The sequence below is a fragment of the Eucyclogobius newberryi genome, unplaced genomic scaffold, assembly GCF_026437365.1.
Source record: "Eucyclogobius newberryi isolate DKJ021-1_F unplaced genomic scaffold, fEucNew1.0.hap1 SCAF_1, whole genome shotgun sequence".
Taxonomy (NCBI): domain Eukaryota; kingdom Metazoa; phylum Chordata; class Actinopteri; order Gobiiformes; family Gobiidae; genus Eucyclogobius; species Eucyclogobius newberryi.
The window spans coordinates 41679960-41706490 of record NW_027315723.1 but is presented as its reverse complement, the minus strand read 5'-3'; the positions used below and the strand labels follow the sequence as shown (position 1 = coordinate 41706490).

Sequence of the window (26531 nt, the reverse complement as noted above, 5' to 3'; positions counted from 1 at the left end):
CGCCGGCCTTCCGACTCTGCTCTCTGCATTTTACAGAGATGGCGCTAACGCGCCCTCATTGTCTAAGTACTAAGACAGCGACACATTGTACATGTACAATGCTGTTCTTAACCAGTGCAAATGAACACAAATATCGGTCGAATGTGCGGCTCCAGCGCACAGAGACCGTGACACTTGGAATAAAAATATGGATAACTTTTGATGCCCCGTTTGTGTAGATGATTTTCCCCAAATATGAGTTTGATCGGCCAATCGCCCTAGGAGGAGTTTGTTAAAGTGTGAAGCGTAAAAATGTGATTTGAGCGATTTTGCGATTTTCCCATAAGGATAACATGGGATGTTTCTGTCATCGCTACGGTTACGCCGTACAAAATATGACTTTGGCTCTCATACTTGTATGATCAGGATGGCAAATTAGAATTTAGTGCAAAATGTCATGTCATTTGGAAAAACTCTATTGTTTATAGGCCACTCTGAAGGCCAAATAGTCACAATTCTGGGAAACGTTTGCGGCTCCGTCGCACAGAGACCGTAAAAGTTATCCTTAAAATTTTGATAACTTTAGATGCACCACTTGTCTAGAAGACGTACACCGATTTTGAGGTTGGTGGGCAAAACGCACTAGGAGGACTTCGTTAAAGTGTAAAACATAAAAATGTGGTAATTTGAGAGATTTTGTGGTTTTCCCATAGGGATAACATGGGAGGTTTCTGTCATCGCTACGACTACGCCGTAAAAATTTAGGCATTTTTGCGATTGGCTTTTGTGATCGGGACGGCAAAATAGAATTTTGGGTAAAGTTTAGACAATTTTGGTAAAACTAATTTTTGACCTTTAATGTTAATTTAAAGGTCACTCTGTAGGGGGCGCTATCGCGGCCATTTCAATTTTGTCAGTCTAAACTGGTCCAAAGTAGAAAGTTTAACAACTGATTCAAATTTGGTCATAATCGGACTGGTTTTGATCAAATGGGAGCAATTTTTAGATCTGCAATATTCCAAAATAAGTTGTCCAACTTTGGGGCTGCGCCGCACACAGACCGTAAAAGGTATCTCAAAAAATTGGATAACTTTAGATGCCCCACCTGTCCAGAGGACGTACGCCGATTTTGAAGTCGGTGGGCAAAACGCCCTAGGAGGAGTTCGTCAAAGTTTGACGTGAACAAAATGGCTAACACAGCGTGTTTTCATTTTCAAAGGAAGATGGCGGCCATAGGGTAAGTCTGGGGGCGTGGCCACAATAATATTTTTTTTTTTGTCCTCACGAGAGGAATGCGTGTCCCGAATTTCGTAGCTTTACGCCAAAGTTGACCTCGGGGCGTCTCCCATAGGCGCAATGTATTTTGACTTTTGTCGGTGGCGCTGTCGCGCCATTTTTTAACGAAAAAAAAAATGGCCCAGAAAAAACTAAATTTTTCGCCGATTCTGAATTTTGGGCAAAGTTTGGTGAGTTTTTGAGCATGTTCAGGGGGTCAAATTAGAGCTCAAAGCGCTGAAGAAGAACAAGAAAAATTAAAGCCGCAAGCGGCATCCAACGGCCCTCGCGGGCCGCCGGCCTTCCGACTCTGCACTTTCGACTTGATAAAGATGGCGCCCTTATTGTGTGTTGAATTGAAAAAGAACTTGACAGACGGCGACACATTGGACATGGCCAATCTAGTGTAAATGAACACAAGTGTCAGTCAAATGTGCTGCTCCGCCGCACAGAGACCGTAGCACTTGGAATATAAATATGGATAACTTTTGATGCCCCGCTTGTGTAGATGATATTTCCCAAAGTAAAGCTTGATCGGGCTATTGCCCACGGAGGAGTTCATTAAAGTGTGAAGCGTAAATGTGAACATTTCAAAGATTTGGCGTTTTCCCATCTGTGACAGAATATTTGCAGCTCCACGGCACAGAGACCGTAGCACTTAAAATCAAAATATGGATAAGTTTTGATGCCTCACTTGTGTAGATGATTTTCCCCAAATATGAGTTTGATCAGGCAATCGCCCTAGGAGGAGTTTGTTAAAGTGTGAAGCGTAAAAATGTGGTGATTTGAGCAATTTCGCGATTTTCCCATAAGGATAACATGGGATGTTTCTGTCATCGTTACGGTTACGCCGTACAAAATATGACTTTGGCTCTCATACTTTTATGATCAGGATGGCAAATTAGAATTTTGTGCAAAATATCATGTAATTTGGAAAAACTCTATTGTTTATAGGCCACTCTGAAGGCCAAATAGTCAGAATTCAGGGAAACGTTTGCGGCTCCGTCGCACAGAGACCGTAAAAGTTATCCTTAAAATTTGGATAACTTTAGATGCCCCACTTGTCTAGGGGACGTACACCGATTTTGAGGTCGGTGGGCAAAACGCCCTAGGAGGAGTTCGTTAAAGTGTGAAACAGAAAAATGTGGATATTCGAGAGATTTAGCGATTTTCCCATAGGGATAACGCCGTAAAAATTAAGGCATAAGTTTGATTGGCCTTTTGCTCGGGACCCCAAAATAGAATTTTGGGCAAAGTTTGGAACATTTGTGTAAAACCAGTTTTTGTCCATCAATGTTCACTCAAAGGCAACTCTGTAGGGGGCGCTATCGCGCCCATTTCAATTTTGTCATCCTAAACTGGTCCAAACTTAAATGTTTAACAACTGATTCAAATTTGGTCCTAATCGGACTCGTTTTGATCAAATGGGAGCAATTTTTAGAATTGCAATATCTCAAAATATGTTGTCCAACTTTGCGGCTGCGCCGCACACAGACCGTAAAAGGTATCCCAAAAATTTGGATAACTTTAGATGCCCCACTTGTCTAGAGGACGTAAACCAATTTTGAAGTCGGTGGGCAAAACGCCCTAGGAGGAGTTCGTCAAAGTTTGACGTAAACAAAATGGCTAACTCAGCGTGTTTTCATTTTCAAAGGAAGATGGCGGGCATAGGGTAAGTCTGGGGGCGTGGCCACAATAATATTTTTTTTTTGTCCTCACGAGAGGAATGCGTGTTCCAAATTTCGTAGCTCTACGACAAAGTTGACCTCGGGGCGTCTCCCATAGGCGCAATGTATTTTGACATTTGTCGGTGGCGCTGTCGCGCCATTTTTTGACGAAAAAAAAAATGGTCCAGAAAAAACAAAATTTTTCGCCGATTCTGAATTTTGGGCAAAGTTTGGTGAGTTTTTGAGCATGTTCAGGGGGTCAAATTAGAGCTCAAAGCGCAGATGAAGAACAAAAATAATAATAAATATAGCCGCAAGCGGCAATGATCGGCCCTCGCCACGCCGCCGCCACGCCGCAAGAGGAGGGGGCGCTAACGCGCCCCAATTGTCCTTTTATTACGCCTACTGCTGAATCTGTGACGCTGTCACATCTTCTCCCCTTTGTTTTACCATCAAAAAGCTATTTTATTTTGAATTCTTGGCAAAATGTGCGGCTTTGCCGCACAGACACCGTGACTCTTTGAATGAAAATGTGCATAACTTTTGATGGTCCTGAAGATGAGTCTCACCAAATTTCAGGTTAATATGTCTAACGCCCTGGGAGGAGTTTGTGAAAGTCTAAAGTGTAAACATGTTCTGGCGATTTCCCCATTGGAATAACATGAAAGGTTTCGGTCATCGTTACGGCAACGCCATAACAATTATGACATGGGTCTCATTGACTTTTTTGATGGTTCTAATTTGACGCAATTCGGACTTTATCTGCGCAAACGGCAGAAATTTTAAATATGGGAGATTTCTGAAATTCTAGCTACAGTTTGCGGCTTCGCCGCACAGAGACCGTGAGAGGTATCAATGTAATTTGGATAACTTTTGATGTCCCACTCCTCAGTAGCATTTTCACCAAATTTCAGCTTTTTAGGGCCAACGCCCTGGGAGGAGTTCGTAAAAGTACGACGTTTGGAAAAACTCCGAAGTCATGTTTAGCCATTTTTGAAGCAATATGGCCGACATTTGGTTGGGCGGACGGCGTTGCCGTAATAATATTTTTTACTTCTCTTGTCACCATCTACCTCGGCGCCAAATTTCATGATTCTACGATCAGATTTTTTTTGTGTCATTTCCCATCTCTCAATGCATTTTTGGTACATTTGGGGGCGCTGACGCGCCAATTTTTTTTGTTTTAGAAAAGGGAAATAGCCAGAATGTAGAGAGGCACGATTTTTAGAGGTGTGAACATTTTTGTGACTTTTCGTCAATGTTCACTGGGTGAAAAATAGGGGGGTTGGTCCCGAGAAGAAGAAAGAAGAAAGAAGAAAGAATAATATTCCGATGCGAAAACAATGTTTCCCATTTTTCAAATATCATAAACTATACATTTTCGGAAAGCGCTCGCGCTTTCCTACCTCATGGTGTGGGTCCCTGGTCACTGACGGGTACTTTCGTTAATTTTGAGTGGGCTCCGCCCACTTTGTGTTTTTGGCCCTCTATACAGTAATAATGTTCAATTTTTGCATTACATGCTTATATGCACGGAACATGCAAGAGATGGGGAACGTATTCGTGAGCTACTTAGCGCAAATGAGTGCTTTATATGGGGATGACGCCCACTCCCCATAGACTTCCATTGATTTGAGCAGATACAAGCATGGCCCATGCCTGCGGCATGGATTCTCGTGTACGGGACGATGCCAGGAGGGTTTTTGGAGGAATGCAGCGCTTCGCGCTGCTGTTGTCAACAATTAGTGAATGGGCTATGCCCATTCACTAATTGTTGACTATTTCTGTCATAGCAGGAGTAAGTATGCATGATCCATGCCTTCGGCATGGGCTAGTTCACTGTACTGGCCAGGGGCGACGGGGTACCAAATATGCGGGCTGTGCCCGCATGTTTGGTCAGACAGTTGCAATAGAGCAAGACAGTTGCAATAGAGCAATAGGCCCTCCGCCCTGCTGGGGCTCGGGCCTAATTAAAGCCGCAAGCGGCATCCAACGGCCCTCGCGGGCCGCCGGCCTTCCGACTCTGCGCTTTCGACTTGATAAAGATGGCGCCCTTATTGTGTTGAATTAAAAAAGAACTTGACAGACGGCGACACATTGGACATGGCCAATCCAGTGCAAATGAACACAAATGTCGGTCAAATGTGCGGGTCCGCCGCACAGAGACCGTGACACTTGGAATAAAAATATGGATAACTTTTGATGCCCCGCTTGTGTAGATGATTTTCCCCAAATATGAGCTTGATCGAGCTATTGCCCTTAGAGGAGTTTGTTAAAGTGTGAAGCGTAAATGTGAACATTTCAGAGATTTCGCCGTTTTCCCATTTCTGATATATATTTGCGGGTCCGCCACACAGAGACCGTAGCACTTAGAATCAAAATATGGATAAGTTTTGATGCCCCACTTGTGTAGATGATATTCTCCAAATATGAACTTGATCGGACAATCGCCCTAGGAGGAGTTCGTTAAAGTGTGAAGCGTAAAAATGTGGTGATTTGAGCGATTCTACGATTTTCCCATAAGGATAACATGGGATGTTTCTGTCATCGCTACGGTTACGCCGTACAAAATATGACTTTGGCTCTCATACTTTATGATCAGGATGGCAAATTAGAATTTTGTTCAAAATATCATGTCATTTGGAAAAAACTCTATTGCCACTCTGAATATATATATAATCGAAGCAGAAAAACTCCGGGCTTGTAGGGAGACCCGAGCAGCGCGGAGCCGGGGGGAAGGGGGCGGGAGGCGGGTGGAGAGGGGGGAGGGGGGGATGATGACGCGTGCCTGTGGGTATGACGCGGTCTTGTAGCCACCCCCCGTCAGTTTGGAGATTCGAGGAAAGGAGATAGTCTGTAATATAGCTAAACACTGCGGGAATCAATCAAAAAAACACTCTGGGTACATATATGAAGCACAAATAGCAATGTAAGAAGGTTAAAAGCTCTGAAAAGTGCATTTTGCATGTTATGGGACCTTTAATTCAACGTTGTGAGGTTGATAATCGAAATTTCAACGTTGAAAATTATAGTTGATCCGACGTTGTTTCAGCATTGAAATAGGCGTTAATCAACGCTATTTCAATGCTGATCAACATGGGGGAAAATGACATCGATTCAATGTCTGATATCAAAGTTGATTCAACCGAAAAGCCTGACATAAAATCAATGTTGATTCAATGTAATTGTGCTATCTGGGGGACTAGATCAAAACCCAGACCAGAACCAGCGGAACAGCTCTGGTTCATGATGAGGGAGCGTGGAGTGCGGTGGTGCAACCTGAGAAACGCTTTCCGGAGACACACATAGGACAAGCCGCTCCGGGCAAGATCTACTGCAGCAGATCTGCACTACTGTCTGTGCTTTGCCCCACCACGGAAACTGACGTGGCCTTGGAGGATATCTTCAGGTCTGAATGACCCGCAGGCGTCAGTAGTAGAACAACATGAAAAAAGGTGTGTTTATTTGTTATATTATTTTTTTTAATTTTTTTCAATGTAAAAAACAAAGTTAAAAAAAGAAAAAAAACTTTTTAACCCACGCACAATCTTTGAGGTTAGCACAAGGGTTAAGCCGCCCGGACCGGTCCACTGAGCGCTAGTCTGTCTCATCTGCTGACTTCTGGATCCATGGGACTTGGGACTCTTTGCTCCACATCTAAACCAGACGCAAGTGAGGAGGACGGGACCGAACCCACCAAACCCAGACTGTTGCTCTTTAGCACCAAGCACTGTCCCTCTGACGAACCCATCCAGATGAGGTGTTGACTGCTGCTGTACTAGAGTGTCTCTGGTCCAGCTACAAGTTCTTTCCAACTGCTTATTGTAAAGTCGATTAAAGATAACTGCAGTAAGTTCATAATAATTACTCGGGGAAAGTTTCAAACCTTGAAAAGGTGCAGAGTATCTTCTTCAGGCTAAATTACTTACCCTAATGACGAATATATTAAAGGGCTATACGTTTTGTGAAATTAAGAGTGGTTTTAATGCACAGCTTGGCATATTTTTTAAGTTGGCATACACCACCTCTGGACTTGTACGCTCACGTCAATATTGATAAATCCCAAAATTGCTGTACAGAATTTTAGTAAATGAGGGCCATTAAAAGCACAAAAATAAGAAATTATTTCTTGATTGGATGGAATCTGCTCCAAACCACATGTTTTTACTGCCTCAATAAAAAAATAATTATTCCAATCTTCATCCATAATTTGCTCATGATTTCATTAGAATTAAAATGACTGTACAGCCATATTCGGAACTCATAAATATTTAGTGATGGATGTTAAAATCATAAATCAGGAAATTTACAAACGGCAAATTTAAGTATATTATTCTATATTTAATCGCATATAACAGCTTGGAGGCTGGGTTGCCTCCAAATATATAATTTTGTATATAAAAGTCAATATAATGAAAATGCATTTATATTCCTCTTGTGAAACAATAAGCCCCCCACCCAGCATCAAGCTCTAAAATCTGTGCGGTTCTGTGTGGTCAGACGCCTCCCCCGCTGCGGTCCACCGTAACGGGCCGTCTCTGGTCCAGGGTCTCCTCCGCAGACTTGAGCAGAATGGCCAGCCGGCTGTCAGACACTTGTCCCTTCTTCACCGCACTCATGAGCTGCAGGAGTGCACAGACAGACACAGACACACACACACACAGACACGGTTAGAGCAAGGGCCACAGAATCAAATATGTGCCGGCGCGCCGGAAATGCCGGTACATGTCGGCCTCAGTGAAACTGAGAAAAACAGTGTTTTAGTTTTTTTCCCCCCAAATTTGTGATTTTCGTTTTTTTGCATTATGTGAAAGTTATAAAGGAGCCCCTCCGCGCTTCAGATATCAGTATTCATTACCTTAAAAGTACACATTAAGCTGTTAAAAATGGGTAGTTTTTGTGTGCCGCGCGGGGGGCGTTACCCTTTTTTCAGCCACGTACTGTTTACATTTTTCCACCAATCAGCTGCTAACCGCATGGCTACAGCTACGTGCCTCCGTGTGTTCTTCACATGCGGTTGGGGGAGAGACCTTGTCTTCTCCTCTCAGAGACATTATTTACTCTCCAGACTTTCTCCAGAGATGATTACCTGGACTACATTGCAACGGAACTGAGGTACTTTTATTCTAATTGCTTTAACGCTGTGTTTTAAGGCGGTCTCGTGATCACTTTAGAATCTTACTTTTGCCTCGCGCACCGGAGCAGACACGGAGCAATGCTAAGTTAACATGCTGCTTCAGTGCACTGAATGGGGTTATTTTTCTGCGTTTTGTGTGTACAAATTAAATACTTACATACATAGTATTTCTTGACCCGTAGGTTGTGTGGGTTGTGCTTTATGTCTGTTTTATGATGCATTACGTTAGTTTTCGTGGCAAAACCTGAGTTTAGCTCCGGGCGGTGGGGCTAAGTTGGAAGCTAAACTTGCTATCAACTTGTTATCTGCGTTTAGCTCCGTACCAACCAGTTATTTATCTTAACGAAAGGTATTTATATAATGTATTTATACAATTGAATTGATGAATGTACTGAAGTATTTACTGCATTATTTGTTAATTTAAAGAGATGAACTAAATTACATAGAAGATAGCTAATGTTTGGGTATTTCACTGATGGTCCTGTCTATTGACCACAGGCCAGGTGTGCCCAGCGGGGTACCAGAACAAAAGATTGAATTGATGGCGAGCTGAGACCAGCCTGGACCCCGAACCAGAACTGATTCACTGAACTTTACAAACCTACAAATCCTTCAACATGAGTCGCCTGCGGTATGGTAGGGGCTGATTCAGCCGTCCGATCCCACCCAAAAGACACCACAGACTTTGCAAACTCTCAAATCAGTCACAGCGCTATCTTTTGGACAATACAAAAACTCTGTTGCTTGCTCTTTCATGGACACTTTATTGCTATTTCATTGAGATGTGCAAATGTTATTTAATATGTGTGTGCACTTCCTACACTGGATGTTTTATGCTGAATCTCGTGTTGAACTTTGATCGCTATTTATACAACCAGATTGTGAACCTTTCAGTATTTCAGTATATGAAACCATTGAACATCTGCAGATTTTGTAAATATTGGATTAATTTCACATTCTTGGATTAATACATTTTTATTATGTACTGAATCACCTGTGAATTCTGTTTATCGACAAATGGCAATAAACCCTATTCTGATTCATTGATGCTATTCAGGGCCTTTTGTAATCCAAGTATTTCCATTTTAATATAGTAACTTCTAATTCTGATTCAAGTCTGTCAGTGTGACAGTCAGTGTGACAGGGGGGAGGGCTTATCCCAATGAGATGCAAATGAGCCCCCCTGTGACTCTGGGCTCACTCAAGTGAAAAACTTTGAGCCCTGTTTTCTCAGTGAAAGGTTTTGAGAGTTGTGTACATTCAAATGACCACAACTGACTCAAATATGATCAGATGTGCATGAGTGAGACATCATTGGAAAGCTTTCACACTTTCAGAATCTGTGAATAACTCAAAATGTTTCCAGGGTGACATGTAACTGCTTTTCCCTTGGTCGGTCACATATGTACATGGATTAGTCCTATATAGAAGGACCAACATTCATTTGTTCAAACCATCAAATCATGTTTCGGCATGTTCATTCCTGTAGATGTGCAGTCAGCTCAACTTTGAAGGCACTCAAGTATGTAAATATGTTGTAAGAAATATGACACAGAGGCTAGCAGTAGTATTCATACCCCTGTTACACACTTTGTCATGTCACGACCACAAACGTAAATAAATTGTACAGGACCAACATTTAAAGTGTTAATTTCAAATAGATGATCAAAACATAAAAAACAGTAAGGCTTTTTACGGTGGTTCAACATCAAGAATAATTAAAAGCCGCGCAATCGTGTTTTGATCTGCATTCTCTTGGACTTTATTCTCTTAGACTTTATTCTTTAGACCCCCTTCTTCCTGTACCTCCGTCACCTAGCAACAGAGACCCGCCGCTAATGCTGATGCTAACGCTAAGACCACGGCACAAGAGGAAATGTTCCATCAAAATAAAAGAGGAAGTTAAGGCATTCATTGCGCCCCTGCTGGCCAATTGTGAAAATACACAATATCTGTAATGCACTTTTTTTCAAGATTTATAGATGGATATAGATTTATAAGGCATGGTAAAAGACCCCGCATCCGATTTAAGACTCTACAACTACCAAAAGGTGGTTGAGGCCTTACCTGAAAAATTACTTTATTTCTGCCCAGATCAGAACAATGCTGTACTGGTGTGACCCAGGATACAAGGCACAATGGAAAAATATTGAATGCAATGCTGTGCCGGGGGTTCCCGTACAGGCCTTACTGGTAGATGACAAACGGCTGAATAACCTGAAGGAAGTTGAGAACCCATCAACAATTATACTGAAACTTATTGAAATCTTTATCAAATCATATAAGTCGTAACTTTCAAGGGGAATAATATCTAAAGTATATGGATGTATCAATGACATGGACAGCCAATCTACTAAATATATTCAACTAAATATATAATTAAATGGGAAAAGGAAGTGAAGTGTATTAAAACTAGGCCCATGCAAGGTCAGACTGGCTTTTAGGAATGTGTTTAGTTTCTACATCTCTCTAAAATGTCTATTCCACGGAATGTAAGGGGCCCACATCTGATTAACGGCCGAGAACAGACCAAGCGAGGCCTTGAGATGCTTCGTATACATCTGTGTTTTCTTATGATCTAATTTCTGTAACTTTCCCCTGGTGCTACCCAAATATGGATATTCTTTACATCTGCACGTCCATTGGTTGAAAATGTTCCATGTGTGATATCATGTCAAGATATGATATAGAGGGCTTTGTGTAAGGATACTATAGAGAGCGACCACGAGAAAGAAACGGGGTTCTTCTGATCATCTGGAGGCCCAGGCTGTTCTTCTGTCCTGTATTTGACACTGCCATTTCTGTATTAAACTAACTTTGGATGCGGTACAGAGCTTTGTCAACGTGGGTCCTTTCTTTACACACGACGTTCTCACTGGAGCATCAATCCTGGGCACTTTTGTTTTGACGGATGAGGAGTGGGAAGAAATATGTACATCACAGTGGAGGACCACAAAGTCCCGTTACCGTCCACGTTCTCACCGTCTGCCCCGGCGCCTCCCAGTTCGCGTCCACGTTCAAGCGGTCTGCCCCGACGCCTCCCTGCTCCCGTCCACGTTCTTGCCGTCTGCCCCGGTGCCTCCCTGTTCCCGTCCATGATCTCGCGGTCCGCTCCGACGCCTCCCTGCTCCTGTCCACGTTCTCGCCGTCTGTCCCGGTGCCTCCCTGTTCCCGTCCATGATCTCGCGGTCTGCTCCGACGCCTCCCTGCTCCCGTCCACGTTCTCACCGTCTGCCCCTGCGCTGCCCCGCTCCCGCCTATGACCCATGTCTCACAGTCAACCTCTGCCGGATTCTACTGCTTCTGTGACCCATGTCTCACAGCCAACCCCTACCTGTCTCTGCTGCTTCTGTGACCCATGTCTCACACCCAACCTCTGCCTGTCTCTGCCCAGCACTTCGCACTGACGGATCGGAGGCAGTGCGTGCGGCTGGGGAGGAATCTCTCAGACATGCGGACTATTAGCACAGGAGCTCCACAGGGCTATGTACTTTCTAACCTGCTCTTCTCCCTGTACATAAACTGCTGGACCTCCAGCAGATGAGTCTGTCTACAGGAGGGAGGTGGACCGGCTGGTCCTGGTGCAGTGGTAACAACCTGGAGTTCAACGCCCAGAAGACAGTGGAGGTGATCGTGGACTTCAGGAAAGTCACAGCCCCCCAGCCTCACCCCTCACCATCTCAGACTCCCCCATCTCCACTGTGGACTCCCTTCGCTTTCTTGGCACCACCATCACCCAGGACCATCAGCTCACCGGGAATGCCCAGCAGAGGATGTACTTCCTGCGGCAACTGAGGAAAGCCAATCTGACAGCGGAGATGATGGTGCAATTCTACACGGCCATCATTGAGTCCATCCTCACCTCCTCCATCACCGTGTGGTACAAACAGAGACTACAGCGTGCAGGTCGGATCAGCCGACCCTTCTCACCCTGGACACGGACTATTTGAGCCACTCCCCTCAAGGCAGGAGGCTACGGTCCATTCAGACCAGTACCTCCCGTCACAAGAACAGTTTCTTTCCCTCTGCCGATGGACTCACGAACACTGCCTAAGCACCTTGCACTCACTGCACTGTCACTTCCTAATGCACTACATAACTTCATACTTTTATTTTATTATGTACATATAATGCAGTTTAGTATTCAGTGTTCAATGTTTTGTTGTTTGTGTTGCACCGAATCACCAGGACAAGTTCCTATGTCTGTGAATTTTGTTTTATCGACAAATGGCAATAAACCCTATTTTGATTCTGATTCTGATCCCTTTTGGAGTGAAGAGAGCAGAAAAAATCAGCGCTGAAAACAAGAAGCAAAGAAACATGTACAAAAGGGGGACAAATTCATGGAAGCTGCACTGAAAGAAGCTAAAAAAAAAAAGCAAGCACAGGAGGAATGCGAAGAGGAGCGGAACAACACAAGAAAATTGGTTTAAACTAATTTGTGTCCAAACCAAATTAATATCTGGTGAAAACATTCACAGGAAAGGTGAATACGACAAAAAAATTCTGAGTGGAGAACTTCAACCACTCCCCATCCACAAAGGCACCAAGGAAGAAGATGATGAGTTTTTCAGCAATGAAGAGACTCTTCCTCTAGTTGCACTTCTCCAAATGACTGCAAATAACCAAGCAGTGTACCAACCATCCACATTGAAAGATCTAAATGGGCTGATGTTAAAACTGCCAAAACTGACACAAGGTGCGCCGGCCTTCTCAGAACATTGACCACAAATACTGCAGGAGAAACTCTCTGGGGAGATGTGTCTCCAATTCTTGTAAGAGCAAAAGTCCGAGGCAGACAGAGGCCAAAGTCCGTTCTGAAGTATTCAAGCGGATTCACGCTCCAGTAAGAGCATCTACACAACTTGCCACCATAAAGCGTCAGTTAACCCTGGTGCTAAACAATTCCCGACACACTGATGGCTCTTGAAATGAAAAAATTATGAAGACTATTTCAACTACAAGCAAAGAGCTAAAGCACGGTTCCATGATGGCACCAGCAACACCATCATATTCTTTACTACTGTGGTAAAAGGACTACCCAAATCTGATCATTTGGGTGATTTTGTTGGCCTCTACTCCAAGAGTTTGATGCCCATTGCCAACATCATGTTGCCAAATATCTGAAGGACAATAAAGGACTGAATGAGGATGTGTGGAAAATGGAAGTTGAAGTGCTCAAACTACAACTTAAAAAGCTCAAGTAGATGTGAATGATAAAAAGAAGGAAACTAAATCTATCAAGGTAATGACTGTGGCAACAGAAGATAATCCAGTGTCAGACAGTGCCCAAAAGCTTGCTACGGTAATTAAAATGGTCATGGGACATGTACACTATGGCAACACCACGGGTGGCACCATTAGCTACAGACCCAAATGCAAACGCCAAAACACCTGCTTCACAGCAATCATCTACAATCAAGGACGTGGACGTAAGGGATCTTCTCAAAATGGGTTGAAGCTGAAAAGACGTAATTTTTTTCGTCTCTCTCTGGACCCCCTCCCCCCCTCAAAAGACGAAAGACTGGCTTCACATAAAATGTTAACACGTTAATAAACGATAGTAGCTTGATAGACCCTGCTCACCTTTAGTCCCTGAACACAAGTTATGAACTCTCCAAATAATGTCACCTGTTGCGCATGTTAGACAATCCACATGGTCCACGGCGCGCCGTGGCCAGTGCTGGGAGCAGGGCGGGTGCTCCCTCTCACGGGCCGCGGTGCGCCGTGCTCCCCCGTACGCACTGCCCGTGCTCCGCGCCGCACCCGCCGCCTAATGTTGGCCTAATGCTCGTTGTTGAGAGAGTTTTTTAGCATTTAAAAACAATTACTGCCACAACGATGTATTGAAGCTTCAAAGCAACAAAAAGACGAAATATAGGTTCAAAGCACGTTAGAACATCCTTTTCCGCGTGGATCCATGCGACAAGCTCCATTTTATTCGAATTCAGGCCGAGCCGATCGCGTCTATTTCCCCATGTGTGACTTACATCGATGTTCAGGGGGTCAAAAATGCCCGAGTATGAACATGAAGAATAGGAATAATAGGAATACGAAACCAGGGGAAGAACAATAGACTCGAACATTCCTTGGAATGAGCACTCCATTCCATGGCTCGAGCCTAACAAGAATAAAGTCTTTACTACACACATGTAGTACTTTTACGCAAGAATGCAGACACTCGCAATGGCTAAAGCCATTGCACATTATCTAGTTGGGGATGCTCCTTTTATGGATTTGATGAAGTATACAATGATTTAATTTGATTTTTAAACATTCAATATGTTTTTGGGGGGTTTACGTTCTATTATTCTGTGAGGTTGCGTCTGGTGCCTCTTTAGTGTGATCACATATGATCAAAGGGGAATTGTGAATGTTGACCAAGCTATAGTTATATTTCTGTGTCATATTTATTATTTGGGACACCATATTTTTACTGTGTACTTTCTCATTATCTGTGAACTGGTACAAACAATCTTAAAGCTGACATCATGCCATTATATCAGACCCAAGCAACAGCTATATAAACCACAGTTAAACTGTGGGAGGATGAATTCAGGAGCAAGACAATACAACCAGCTACTGTTTTGCCTGTATTCCCTGTATGCACCAAATAAAGACCTTGCGAACGATCCTCGCCTCTCGCAGTCTAAACTTCAGCAACTCCAAATGCATGAAGAGTGGAGGATGGAGGAAGAAGTGAAGGGGATCAAGCGTTGTAAAAGGTCAGAGAGCGTTGCGTGGGGAGGTCCGTTTCAAATGAGTGATTATAGGGGGGGATGTATATTCCTTTGTACTGAAGTCGGTGAGAAGATTTTTTCCAATGGTTTTCCAGTTGAGGACAGTTTTCTCGGCGATGGTTAGAGCTGTGTAGTGTATCATTTTTGTTGTGAGATCCCCTAGCAGGTGAAAGTGTTTTGTATTGTATTAATTGGCTCGAACAATGTCTCAATGTCTCCTTCTCATTGTTATTGTTATTGTTATTGTTATTGTTATTGTTATTGTTATTATTATTATTATTATTAGGCCCGAGCCGAAGGACAAGAATCGTCCCAGCGAGGGACTGATTAGAATTGTATCCGGGGCTGGAAAAACGCAAAAATCGAGTAGTAAACAAAGACGGATATGCTAGTGAGTGGTATCAAAAATTAGAAGTCCGTGAGTTCTAATTTTAGAAGTCCGTGAGTTCTAATTTTGAGTGAAGGTTCCATGAAAAAATATTAAAAGACGGCTCAGTAGCGCCAGCTCAAAAAACGATTAACAATGGGCCAATGGGAGCAGTAAACATATGACGCTCACTCCAAAAAATAGTTCATGTGAGGACATGTGAAAAATGATATTATGACTCCGCCCTAAGTCATAGAGGAAGTTGGCCATATTGGGTCAAACACGGCGCCCACAAAAGTGCACCTCGTTGTACTTTTGGTATTTTCTCCAACAGTTTTCCTAGAAATCACTTCAAAGTTGTCCACAAGACACAAAACCCATGAGCAATGAAATGTTATGAAGTTGAAGCTGATACGCCTTCGGTATGGTCATCGTGAATTTTAAACAAAATCACGATTTATGGAAATGTTAAAAAAAATTCTACATTCTTCATTTCTTAAACATTTTTGGGGGGGAAATTTTTATGTAGCGTTTGAGAAGATTTTGAATTTGAACGCAATTATATGCAAATGTAGTGGCTATTAAAATAAATTTAGTGAGCTCTTGGGGTAGTGTTGAAAAATAGCCATTTTTGTTTATTATTTTGGATCCCCCCACATCTTTTTATTTGTCTAACATATAATTGAAAAGCACAATACTTTATGGACATAAAATGTCTTATAGAACTCATAAAATCATAATTTTTGAAATGCATGCTGTATTGTGCTGGTGCCCCCAGGAGGCATGTTTGAGTAAAGATGAGCTCTCGCGAGAAAGAGAGCAGATGGGGCGATGACAAGGAATGTGAATATGATAACACAGAGTTGCTTGTCCATATCCCCGGAAAATAAATGAAAAAGCATTGAAATCTAAGAATCAAAGAACTACACTCCCCTTTGACGACTGAATACTACCTTCACTCGTTTTTTCATCCTGGTCATAAAAAGAGCAAAGACAGTAGCGGTTAGTTACCATGAACATTTTTGGTTGACAATCCTCCACAAAAATCTGTAATTACAAGAGTTGTGTTCACCAGGAGCTATTGAACTTTTTTAGAGAAAGCAACATCAGTCACCAGTCACACATTTTGCTGTTATAATGGACAATTTTTCTATGGAAATGTAGAACAAATATACAAAAAACAATGCCTGGGTTAGGGTGGGCAAGGAGTTAGTATTAACATAAAGTTTGAGTGAAAATATATTTATATATTCTTGAAATCTGGACAAAACTAGACAAACCAACAAACGATAGGACAGCCATGAGTGATGCCTAAATAAAGGCAAGACATTTTTTTTTTTTAAATCCCCATTTTTTCCAAATGTATTCTCTGTATTGCTCTTTTGGTTACACACTTTGTGCAAAAAATGTGTGCGTGCGCGTGTATGTGTGTAATCAGTGTACCTGTAGGAACTCGTCAAACTCCACCTGGCCGTTCTTATTCAGGTCGACCTCATTCAGGATCTCATGGAGGGTGTTCTCATCAATGTGAACGTTAATGCTCTGAGGAGAGGACAACCAGAAGAGTCAATGGTTGTGAAGTATAGATGGATGTTGACAAGAAAATACATTGGGATACATACATACATACATATATATACACACACACACATATATATATACACCAGGGTTCAGATTAAGGATTTTCACTTGTATAGCGGTGCTGCTAAACAATCCGTTAATTTTTTCAAATTTGTATAGCAATTTGATAATTGCATAGCAAAACACGAAAGTGACTAACAATCAATATTTTCCATTGATGTAACAAGATTATTTATTTCAAATGTATTTGTAAACATTCTATTTAAAAAAAAAAGCCTAACAAATGAACTTTTAAACTTTTAAAAAATAATAATTTAAAAACCCAGAAAACTTGCAAATAAAATTAGTTGAACAAATTAATTAACACCAAGTTAGATAAACTTATTTACAACTTTCTTCCATATCATCATCAATCAGATGACTATTTGCAGGAGTCTCATTTACATATTGTCTTTACAATCATAAAAAAATATGTGTTAAGCTTCTGATGGAAAAATAAAGATTGCTGTGGTGTCCATCATGGTGTATTTTATGTGTTATCCAAATTGTACCGCTCTGTTTGCCGTTCGATTCCAGCTATAAAACGTTTCCATTTTTCGTTTTGCTATTTGATGATGGTCCCTAAGTACTTCGTCTCAGCTCCAGCTGCACATTTGATGACGGTCCCTAAGCACTCGTCTCGGCTCCGGCTGCGCATTCGGATCAGTGTAATTCGCTGCGCCCAAAATACGCATCTGATTTTTAAAACGAGGTTGTCGACACTTGGCAGTGTAAATATGAGTGTTTGGCATGTGAATGATCTGCAAAGACTTTTGCGTTTAGGAGCTATTGACCTTGGAAGTCCGAATCTGTGACACTAACTTTACCGCACGTGGCTCCTCCCACTTTCAGACTCGCGCTCTGAGACAGCTGCGGGACTAGTCATGACAACACAGCGTCCTACATGTGTCAAGCCGTTATTGACGATCGATTGACGAGTGATCAGTACTTTTAGGCGCTTTGGTTATACGATTGAACACACATTTTTGTATCGCAAAAGCTGCGATACAAAAGCCCTTTTTTCTGACGAACGCATTGCATTTGAGAGAAATTGCGTAGCATTTTGCGATGTGATACCGCTTATTCTGAACCCTGTACACCCTGCTACACTGTGGCGACATATCATGTCAGATTTTGAATCAGATGACCTTCCAAGCTCCTCTGGCTCGGAAGAGTGCACACCCGCAGTGAAGGCCAATACTCCGCCTGCGCCCTTGTCTGTGGGGATTCCTCCTGGGTCGTGCCTGGACCCCTCTCAGCTGAGCCGGCTGGCTCAAACACACTGGTATCAGTGCTCGTCTTGCCAAAGCGTATAACACTTTCAAGATCGTTCCCCTTTATCATTTCAATGGCAGGAGTTAAGGATGCAAAAGAGAATTATTCTTTAAACCAGAATGGAAGTTTAAGATTTAAACTTACAGTTGTATATAATGCGTTTTGAAACCCTGGAGCGTCGTTTTCTCCCGGAAGTAAGATGGCGCCTGTGTTTGGCCAGGCCACTGCTCGAATCCTGTTATGTCGCTTATTAGTGGTGATCATTACAACATATGCAGTCTTAACATCCCAGACAATAAACTGTTGTGTTTCTGCTGTACCGGTTTACGACCGTGGCTCAGTTTTTTGCATCAAAGCGTCAATGGAGTCGCTTTTTGGTACATGAGACCAGGACAAACAAGCCTTTCCGCCCCCCCTTGTTTGTCCGCCCAACTCATCTGAAGTCTTGTTGCTATACCGAGGCCCGGGAAAAAGGAGGAAGCAGAGGAGAAGAGGCACAAGGTCTGGTGTGCAGGTGAAGCGCAGACAAGCCTTGTGTTCGTAGTGGATGAGCCTGGAAATTGTGAAACGTGCTGGGTGCTTACGCCTGATCCCTCTTCTTGATGTTTGCAGGTGTTCATTGTGCTGGACTGCTGTCCAGGAGCCTGCACGGCATTGGAATTGTGAGTGCTGGGGTACATCGCCACAATGCGCTTGCTTGTTTACATCGGCTGACCGGAGTTTTCCCACACGGAAAAGATGGGAATCACATAACGCGTGCCTTCAACCAATCCCGCTACGCCCAACTGAACCAATGGATGTGAGTCATCCACGGTCCGGCTCGGCCTGTTGAATGTCCATTCAATTGCTAACAAAGCCTTTTCCTTGAATGAACCTTTCACTAGACAAACCCTTGATTTCATGTTTCTTACAGAGACCTGGCAGAGAGGGAGAGTTTATTAATTTAAATGAACTCTGCCCAGCTGGCTGCTCTGTTGTTGCGATGGCCGCCCCAGGTTGACTCGGAGGACGACTTGCGGTTGTGTTCCAGGACAGTTACACATGCAAAGTCAAAACCTCGCTAACGTTCACTTCTTTTGATACACAGATGATCAAGGTTGGTTCTTAAAGTTAATTGAGTGTCTGCTTATGATGTCATAAAGCAGACATAATGTTTTTTGTATTTTAGGATTGTAGGATTTTTTACGCGTTTCCACTCCTTAACACTTTCACCGATTTCAACAAGTTATACCTCTTTACGATCACTTTCACCGTCTTGGGCATTTTTACATACCAGAATATTTTTCGGTATTTGCTAATGCTAACGCTAATGCTAAGCATTAGCATCTCTACAGGGAGGAGGGGGTGCAACCGGGTCACCGAGGCTCTTTCTCCCTTTCTCCCTGCTCAGGTATGCGTTCAGCACGATCTTGCAATTTGTCAGGACAAACAACAATTTGACTACGCAATCATCAACTGTGCATTACTGAGCGTCATTGGTATGCCGCAAAACGCAGCAGAAAACATGGACGGGCGGGAAGGTGGCCGCGCGGGAAGGCTGAATATTTTTCAACAAATATTGAACATTTTCAACAAATGTTCTCATTTAAAGCTCATATAAATGCTCTCATTTAAAGCTCATATAAATCAAGCTTGTAAAACAGCCTATTTCCATTTGCGCAACATCGCCAAAATCAGAAGAATCCTGCCTAAAAGTGATGCCGAAAAACTTATCCATGCATTTGTAACGACTAGATTAGACTACTGTAACTCCCTGCTTGCAGCGTGTCCTAAAAGCTCCATAAAAAGCTTTCAACTGGTTCAAAATGCAGCAGCAAGATTACTAACAGGAACAAAAAGAAGCGAGCACATTACGCCAGTGCTGAAGTCTCTTCACTGGCTCCCCGTCGAGTCTAGAATCAAATTCAAAATTCTACTCTTGACCTACAAAGCCATCAATGACATGGCCCCATCCTACCTCAAAGATGCTATAGAACCATATCATCCAAACAGAGCTCTTCGCTCTCAGAATGCTGGCCTTCTGGTGGTGCCAAGAGTCTCTAAAAGTACTGTAGGAGGTAGAGCGTTTAGCTACCAAGCTCCTGTGTTATGGAATCAGCTCCCGACCCATGTTAAATATGCTGACACAGTCTCTTCATTTAAGTCCAGGCTTAAAACGTTCCTCTTCGAAATCGCTTATGGTCAGACTAGTTAGGAACAGAAACATAAACCCACAGCTTTAGCTACGCTGCCCTAGGAGTAACTATGCTGGGGGAAGTATGACAGCTTGAGGACTATCCTCTTCTTCTTCTGACTACTTATACTATCAAACAATATTTATTTTTTGATTCCACTTGCAAACTGTTCACCGCCTTCTTTTCTTTCTCTCACTCCTGAGGACCTGTGGACCCAGATGCCCCTCCCCTGGTGAAGTGGTCCCTGCCCTGTGTGGACGGTCCCTCATCTGCCTGAAGAGTGGCTCCAGCTCGCTTCCGACGGTCCCTCATCTGCCTGAAGAGTGGGTCCAGCTCGCCTCCGACGGTCCCTCATCTGCCTGAAGAGTGGGTCCAGCTCGCCTCCGACGGTCCCTCATCTGCCTGAAGAGTGGGTCCAGCTTGCCTCCGACGGTCCCTCTTCTGCTTGAAGAGTGGGTCCAGCTCGCCTCTAGACGGTCCCTCTTCTGCCTGAAGAGTGGGTCCAGCTCGACTCAGACGGTCCCTCTTCTGCCTGAAGAGTGGGTCCAGCTCGCCTCCGACGGTCCCTCTTCTGCCTGAAGAGTGGGTCCAGCTCCAGTCTCCTTGTGTCCGTCTGTCCGTCTGTGAGAGTCGGATCTCTCCTTCACTGGAACTCCTCCAGGTTTCTACGCTTTTTTCCCAAAGAGGTTTTTTTGTAGTTTTTCCTGGCCGAGAAGGAGAGTCTAAGGACAGAGGACCCTGGGACATCGTCCCTCGCCACCACAGACATTGTCTGACTCCCTCGCCACCACAGACATTGTTGATTCATTTCTCCCTGTGGCCCTCAGAGGCAACTGTTGTTGTGATTTTGGGCCTTACAAAAATAAATTGATTTGATTTGATTTGAACAACACATGTAAGACTCTGACACACATGTGTTACACACATGCAGTACTTTCACACAAATGCAGTACCTTTCCACAAATTTTGCACATTACACTTCTTTACACAACTAAACTACATGTTGTTGTTGTTGTTGTTGTTGTTGTTGTTGTTGTTGTTTTATGGCGGTTGGCATCCAATTGTTGCATTACCGCCAGACTTTATTCCTCAGACTTTTCGTAGTTGTTGTTGTTGTTCTACATGTTGTTGTTGTTGTTGTTGTTGTTGTTGTTGTTTTATGGCGGTTGGCATCCGAGTGTTGCATTACCGCCAGACTTTATTCCTCAGACGTTTCGTAGTCCTCAGACTCTGTCGTAGTCCGTAAAAGTACTCCTCCCATCGCTTTGGCGTTACAAAGCCCATGAGGTCATGATGTGTTTTTGTGACTAGAATAGTTGTTGTGTCAGAGACCAACCGGCTTTATTCCAGGGAGACTCTTCTTCACCTTCCTCGCCCTCTTTGACGTTCGGTGCTTTGGAAGTACAAAGCCCATGAGATCATGGGACGTCTTTGTTGTTTTACAAAGCCCATGAGGTCATGGGACGTCTTTGTCGTTTTATCCTTTAGAAGTCCTTCTTCCATCACTTTGGCGTTTCTAGGCCCATGAAGTCCAAGCGCGTTAGAACATCCTCTTGCTCCTCATCCTCGGCTCAGTCTCCAACACCCCCCACCTCTATAAACGTTTACCCAGCCCTGTGCTACATAAGTAAGCAACCACAGCCTGACACAAACCCTGTGACTGGATCGCCAGAACGTTCCGCAGATTGAACTCCCGCCCATTATTCCGAAACCACAAGGCCAACCCGGCCCTTTCCCTATCATAAGCCTCACAGCAAATCAGCACATGCTCGACAGTCTCTGGCACCCGACAGTGACCACACAGACCGGTCGGATGTTTGCCTATCCTACTCAGTGACCAATTGAGTCCAGTATGGCCAATCCTCATGCGGGCGAAGGCCCTTTCCTCCCACGCGTTCCTGCCCATAGACCCGCAAGGACCCACACTACCCTGTATGTGATAGAGATGCCGTCCAGTAACACAGTGGCTCCAAAATTCCTGCCAAAGGCCGACCACATGACTCTTGATAACAGGCTTGATTTCAGATTTGCTTAACTCAACCGCCACATCAATTGATGGCCGCCGAAGGGAACGTTTAGCCAGTGCATCAGCCATTTCGTTACCATCCACCCCCACATGCGCAGGGACCCAAATGAAGGAAACCCTCACATCCTTCCTGGACAGGAAGAGCATCAGACAGAAGATGCCATTCAACACATCCTGTCTGCAATCCGATTTCCCAGATTTAATGCTTTGCAATGCAGAAAGGCTGTCAGAGGCCACCACAATGCCGCAACACTGCAAAGCAGATTCCGCCCATTCCAACGCCAACCGTATCGCTATAAGTTCCGACGTGAAAACAGAAAGGCGATCTGTCAACCTCTTCTTGACCGCTAGCCCCAGGTCAGGCACAAAATAAGCGGCGCCAGTACGCCCACTCTCAGGATCCCTAGACCCGTCGGTATAAATAAACACATCACCTGAGTGCTTATCGATGAGCGCTTGAACGGCAAACTGCGGTGCCCTCCCAGCGACTCCTCTAAGCTTGCCATGCAAGCTAACATCAACAGGAGCCGGGACAAACTTCCACGGAGCTATAGCAGACAAAGCCACCGACGGGCTCACACGCAGATCACCAACCCCCGCAAGCCGCGCCTTCGCATTTCCTACCTGGCTGAAAATCATACCGCCAGCCTCACTCTGCCCCCCATCAACCCTGAGAAAGTCCCTCACCGGGTGAGAGCTCGTATGACCTTGCACATTCACCCAGTAAGCCAACAGAAGTTCTAGCCTCCGGAGCCGTAACGGCAATTCCCCCAACTCAACCTGCAGCGCCGAGACAGGGGAGGTCCTAAAAGCCCTACAGCAGATGCGCAAGGCCTGGGCTTGCTCCACATCAAGCTTCTTTAAGTTAGTCTCAGCCGCAGACATGTAGGCTATACAGCCATAATCAATAGCCGCCCTCATGACGGCCCGATAAATACCCAGGAGCGACCTTCTGCTGGCCCCCCAGTCCTGGCCGGATAGACAACGAAGCAAGTTATTCACCCTTTTGCATTTACCACTGACCTCATCAATGTGCCGATGCCAACTAAGCCTCTCGTCAAAGGTGACCCCCAAGAACCTCACCTCCCTGACCTGTTCGAGCACCTGCCCATGCAGTCGAAGGGAGACGTCCCTATGTCCATTGAAGAAACAGATCACTTGAGACTTCCGTACGGACAGTTTAAACCCCCACTTCAGGGTCCACTGCTCCACCTGCTGTATTGCCCTTTGCAGTTTCGCCTCGTAAAACCGGAGATTCCTCCCTCTCACCCATAGAGCGCCATCGTCAGCATAAAGGCTCCTCCCAACAGACCCATCCACGTCGTCAAAGATGTCCTTAATCATAACATTGAACAAGATAGGGCTACACACACTCCCCTGCGGGATCCCATTCTCCACCCCATAGACCCCAGAGTAAGCAGCGCCCACTCTGGTTTGGATACGCCGGCCAGACAGAAAGCTCCGGACCCAGTTAAACAGTTTACCCTTCACACCACACTTCCGCAGCTTAATGAGGAGCCCATCCTTCCAAACCATATCGTACGCCTTCTCCACATCAAAGAGCACCGCAATAACCTTTTCTTTCTGAGCCCTGGCCAGCTGGATATCAGATTCCAAACACAACACGGAATCCATGGTGTTCCTGCCCCTACGGAAACCACTCTGGTGCGCGGGAAGCAAACCCTGACTCTCCAAGAAGTAATCCAACCGCTCGGTAACCATGCGCTCCATCGTTTTCCCGAGCTGCGACGTCAAGGCAATCGGCCTATAACTTGAAGGGTCAGACGCTGGCCTACCCGGCTTCAGAACCGGCACCACCGTAGACTGTTTCCACGCAGATGGAACACAACCTGAATCCCAAACACGGTTGAAAAGACCCAGGACTAGCCCAAGCGTGTCATCAATCAAATGAGAGAGCATGTCATACATGTTGTTGTTTTATGGCGGCTGGTATAAGTTTATTCTTCAGACTTTATTCTGTGTTTCAAAGCCCATGAGTTCAAAGCACGTTAGAACATCCTCTTCGTCCTCATCCTCGGCACATTCTTCAACACACCCCAACTCTATAACTAACTAAACTACATTACACAACTTCAGCTTGTTGTTGTTGTTGTTGTTTTATGGCGGTTGGCATCCGAGTGTTGCATTACCGCCAGACTTTATTCCTCAGACGTTTCGTAGTCCTCAGACTCTGTCGTAGTCCGTAAAAGTACTCCTTCCATTGCTTTGGTGTTACAAAGCCCATGAGGTCATGATATGACTTTGTGACTAGAATAGTTGTTGTGTCAGAGACCAACCGGCTTTATTCCAGGGAGACTCTTCTTCATCTTCCTCTCCCTCTTTGACGTTCGGTTGTTGTTGTTGTTGTTGTTGTTGTTGTTGTTGTTGTTGTTGTTGTTGTTTTATGGCGGTTGGCATCCAATTGTTGCATTACCGCCAGACTTTATTCCTCAGACTTTTCGTAGTCCTCAGACTATGTTGTTGTTGTTGTTTTATGGCGGTTGGCATCCGAGTGTTGCATTACCGCCAGACTTTATTCCTCAGACGTTTCGTAGTCCTCAGACTCTGTCGTAGTCCGTAAAAGTACTCCTCCCATTGCTTTGGCGTTACAAAGCCCATGAGGTCATGATGTGTTTTTGTGACTAGAATAGTTGTTGTGTCAGAGACCAACCGGCTTTATTCCAGGGAGACTCTTCTTCACCTTCCTCGCCCTCTTTGATGTTCGGTGCTTTGACGTTCGGTGCTTTGGAAGTACAAAGCCCATGAGGTCATGGGACGTCTTTGTTGTTTTACAAAGCCCATGAGGTCACGGGACGTCTTTGTCTTTTTATCCTTTAGAAGTCCTTCCTCCATCACTTTGGCGTTTCTAGGCCCATGAAGTCTTAAACAAACTAGTACTGGAGCTAAAGAGACTTTAAAGAATAAAGAATATTCTTTAAACTTTAGACTTTATTCTAAAGAATAACCAGTGGAGGAATAAAGTCTGGCGGTAATGCAACAATTGGATGCCAACCGCCATAAAACAACAACAACAACAACAACAATAAAGTCTTTTTAGCTGAAACCAATGCGAGTGTCTGCATTCTTGCCCCTGGGGGCGCGGCGCCGGGCCGTGTGGATCCACGCGGCAAGCTCCATTGTATTCGAGTTCGGGCCGAGCTGATCGCGTCTATGTCCCCATGTGTGACTTTCATCAATGTTCAGGGGGTCAAAAATGCCCGAGTATGAACATGAAGAATAGGAATAATAGGAATAAGAAACCAGGGGAAGAACAATAGACTCAAGCATTCCTTGGAATGAGCATTCCATTCCATGGCTCGAGCCTAAGTCTTTACTACACACATGTAGTACTTTTACGCAAGAATGCAGACACTCGCAATGGCTTCAGCCATTGCACATTATCTAGTTTTACTGCGTTTTAGTCTACCGCCCCCCTGGTCCTGCTGCTGTCTTTTTAAAGGACTTTAGTGACTTTTTATCTTTTATTATAAAGCTGCAAAATGTTTTAAATCTTGGGAATTTCAACATTTGGGTCGACAGCTCATCATGACAAGCATGTCTCTGGTCCCACTCACCAAAAGGGCCACACTTTTTTTTTTTAAGTAAAAAAAAAAGTGTGAGTGTTGCTAACCTCTGTGTGGAGGATATCCATATGAGCGATCATAGCTGTGTCTTATTTGAATTTCTCCTGAGCCTGTGCCCTCAAACATATGGTCTCAGAGACGCATTATCACTGCAAATACAGCTGTCCAATTTTCTGCCATGTTTGATCCTCACTTGTTTATTAATTGTCTTGACGTGGACAGCTCAATTTATTGCTTTAACAGCCACTGTTTATAAATTTTAGATCAGGTGGCACCTATAAAATCGACCTTGTCAAAACAGAAAAAAGCTTGTCTTTGGATTAATGAAGGTATCCTAAATCTAAAGAGACAATGTCGGAAAACCGAGCGTCTGGGGAAAACCTCCGATCTTGAGGTCCATAGGTTACACCCCAGAGATCTTGTATCTTCATACAATGATATGATGGGAAATGCCAGATGGAATTACTTCCGCCAGCTAATAACGTCGAACAAGAAAAACCCCACAGTGTTGTTTGACACTATAAATTCTATTGTATATTCTACAGATGCAGTTACTCATGTGCAATAATGATGTAATCATGTGCAATACCATCATATTCATGTGCAATACTGAATTAACCATGTGCAATACCTGTAAATACATTTTGTTTTTATTCGGTTTATTTACCTGCTAATAGTATTACCTAG

At 44.1% G+C, this 26531-nt stretch overlaps 1 protein-coding gene across 2 annotated transcripts in view; it reads right to left on the bottom strand.

Moving 5' to 3' along the window:
- Positions 1 to 7141: 7141 nt before the first annotated feature.
- The window catches only part of gpd2 (glycerol-3-phosphate dehydrogenase 2 (mitochondrial)), a 157739-nt gene continuing 138349 nt past the window's right edge, over positions 7142 to 26531 (bottom strand). The window contains exons 16-17 of one of the 2 annotated variants that reach the window (XM_072446669.1): positions 16609 to 16707; positions 7142 to 7543 (exon numbers count right to left, since the gene is read on the bottom strand). In XM_072446669.1, the coding sequence (XP_072302770.1) occupies positions 7418 to 7543; positions 16609 to 16707 (225 nt within the window). In that variant the 3' untranslated portion in view covers positions 7142 to 7417. The remainder of the gene's footprint in view (positions 7544 to 16608; positions 16708 to 26531) is intronic. The other variant, XM_072446677.1, reaches the window with a different exon arrangement.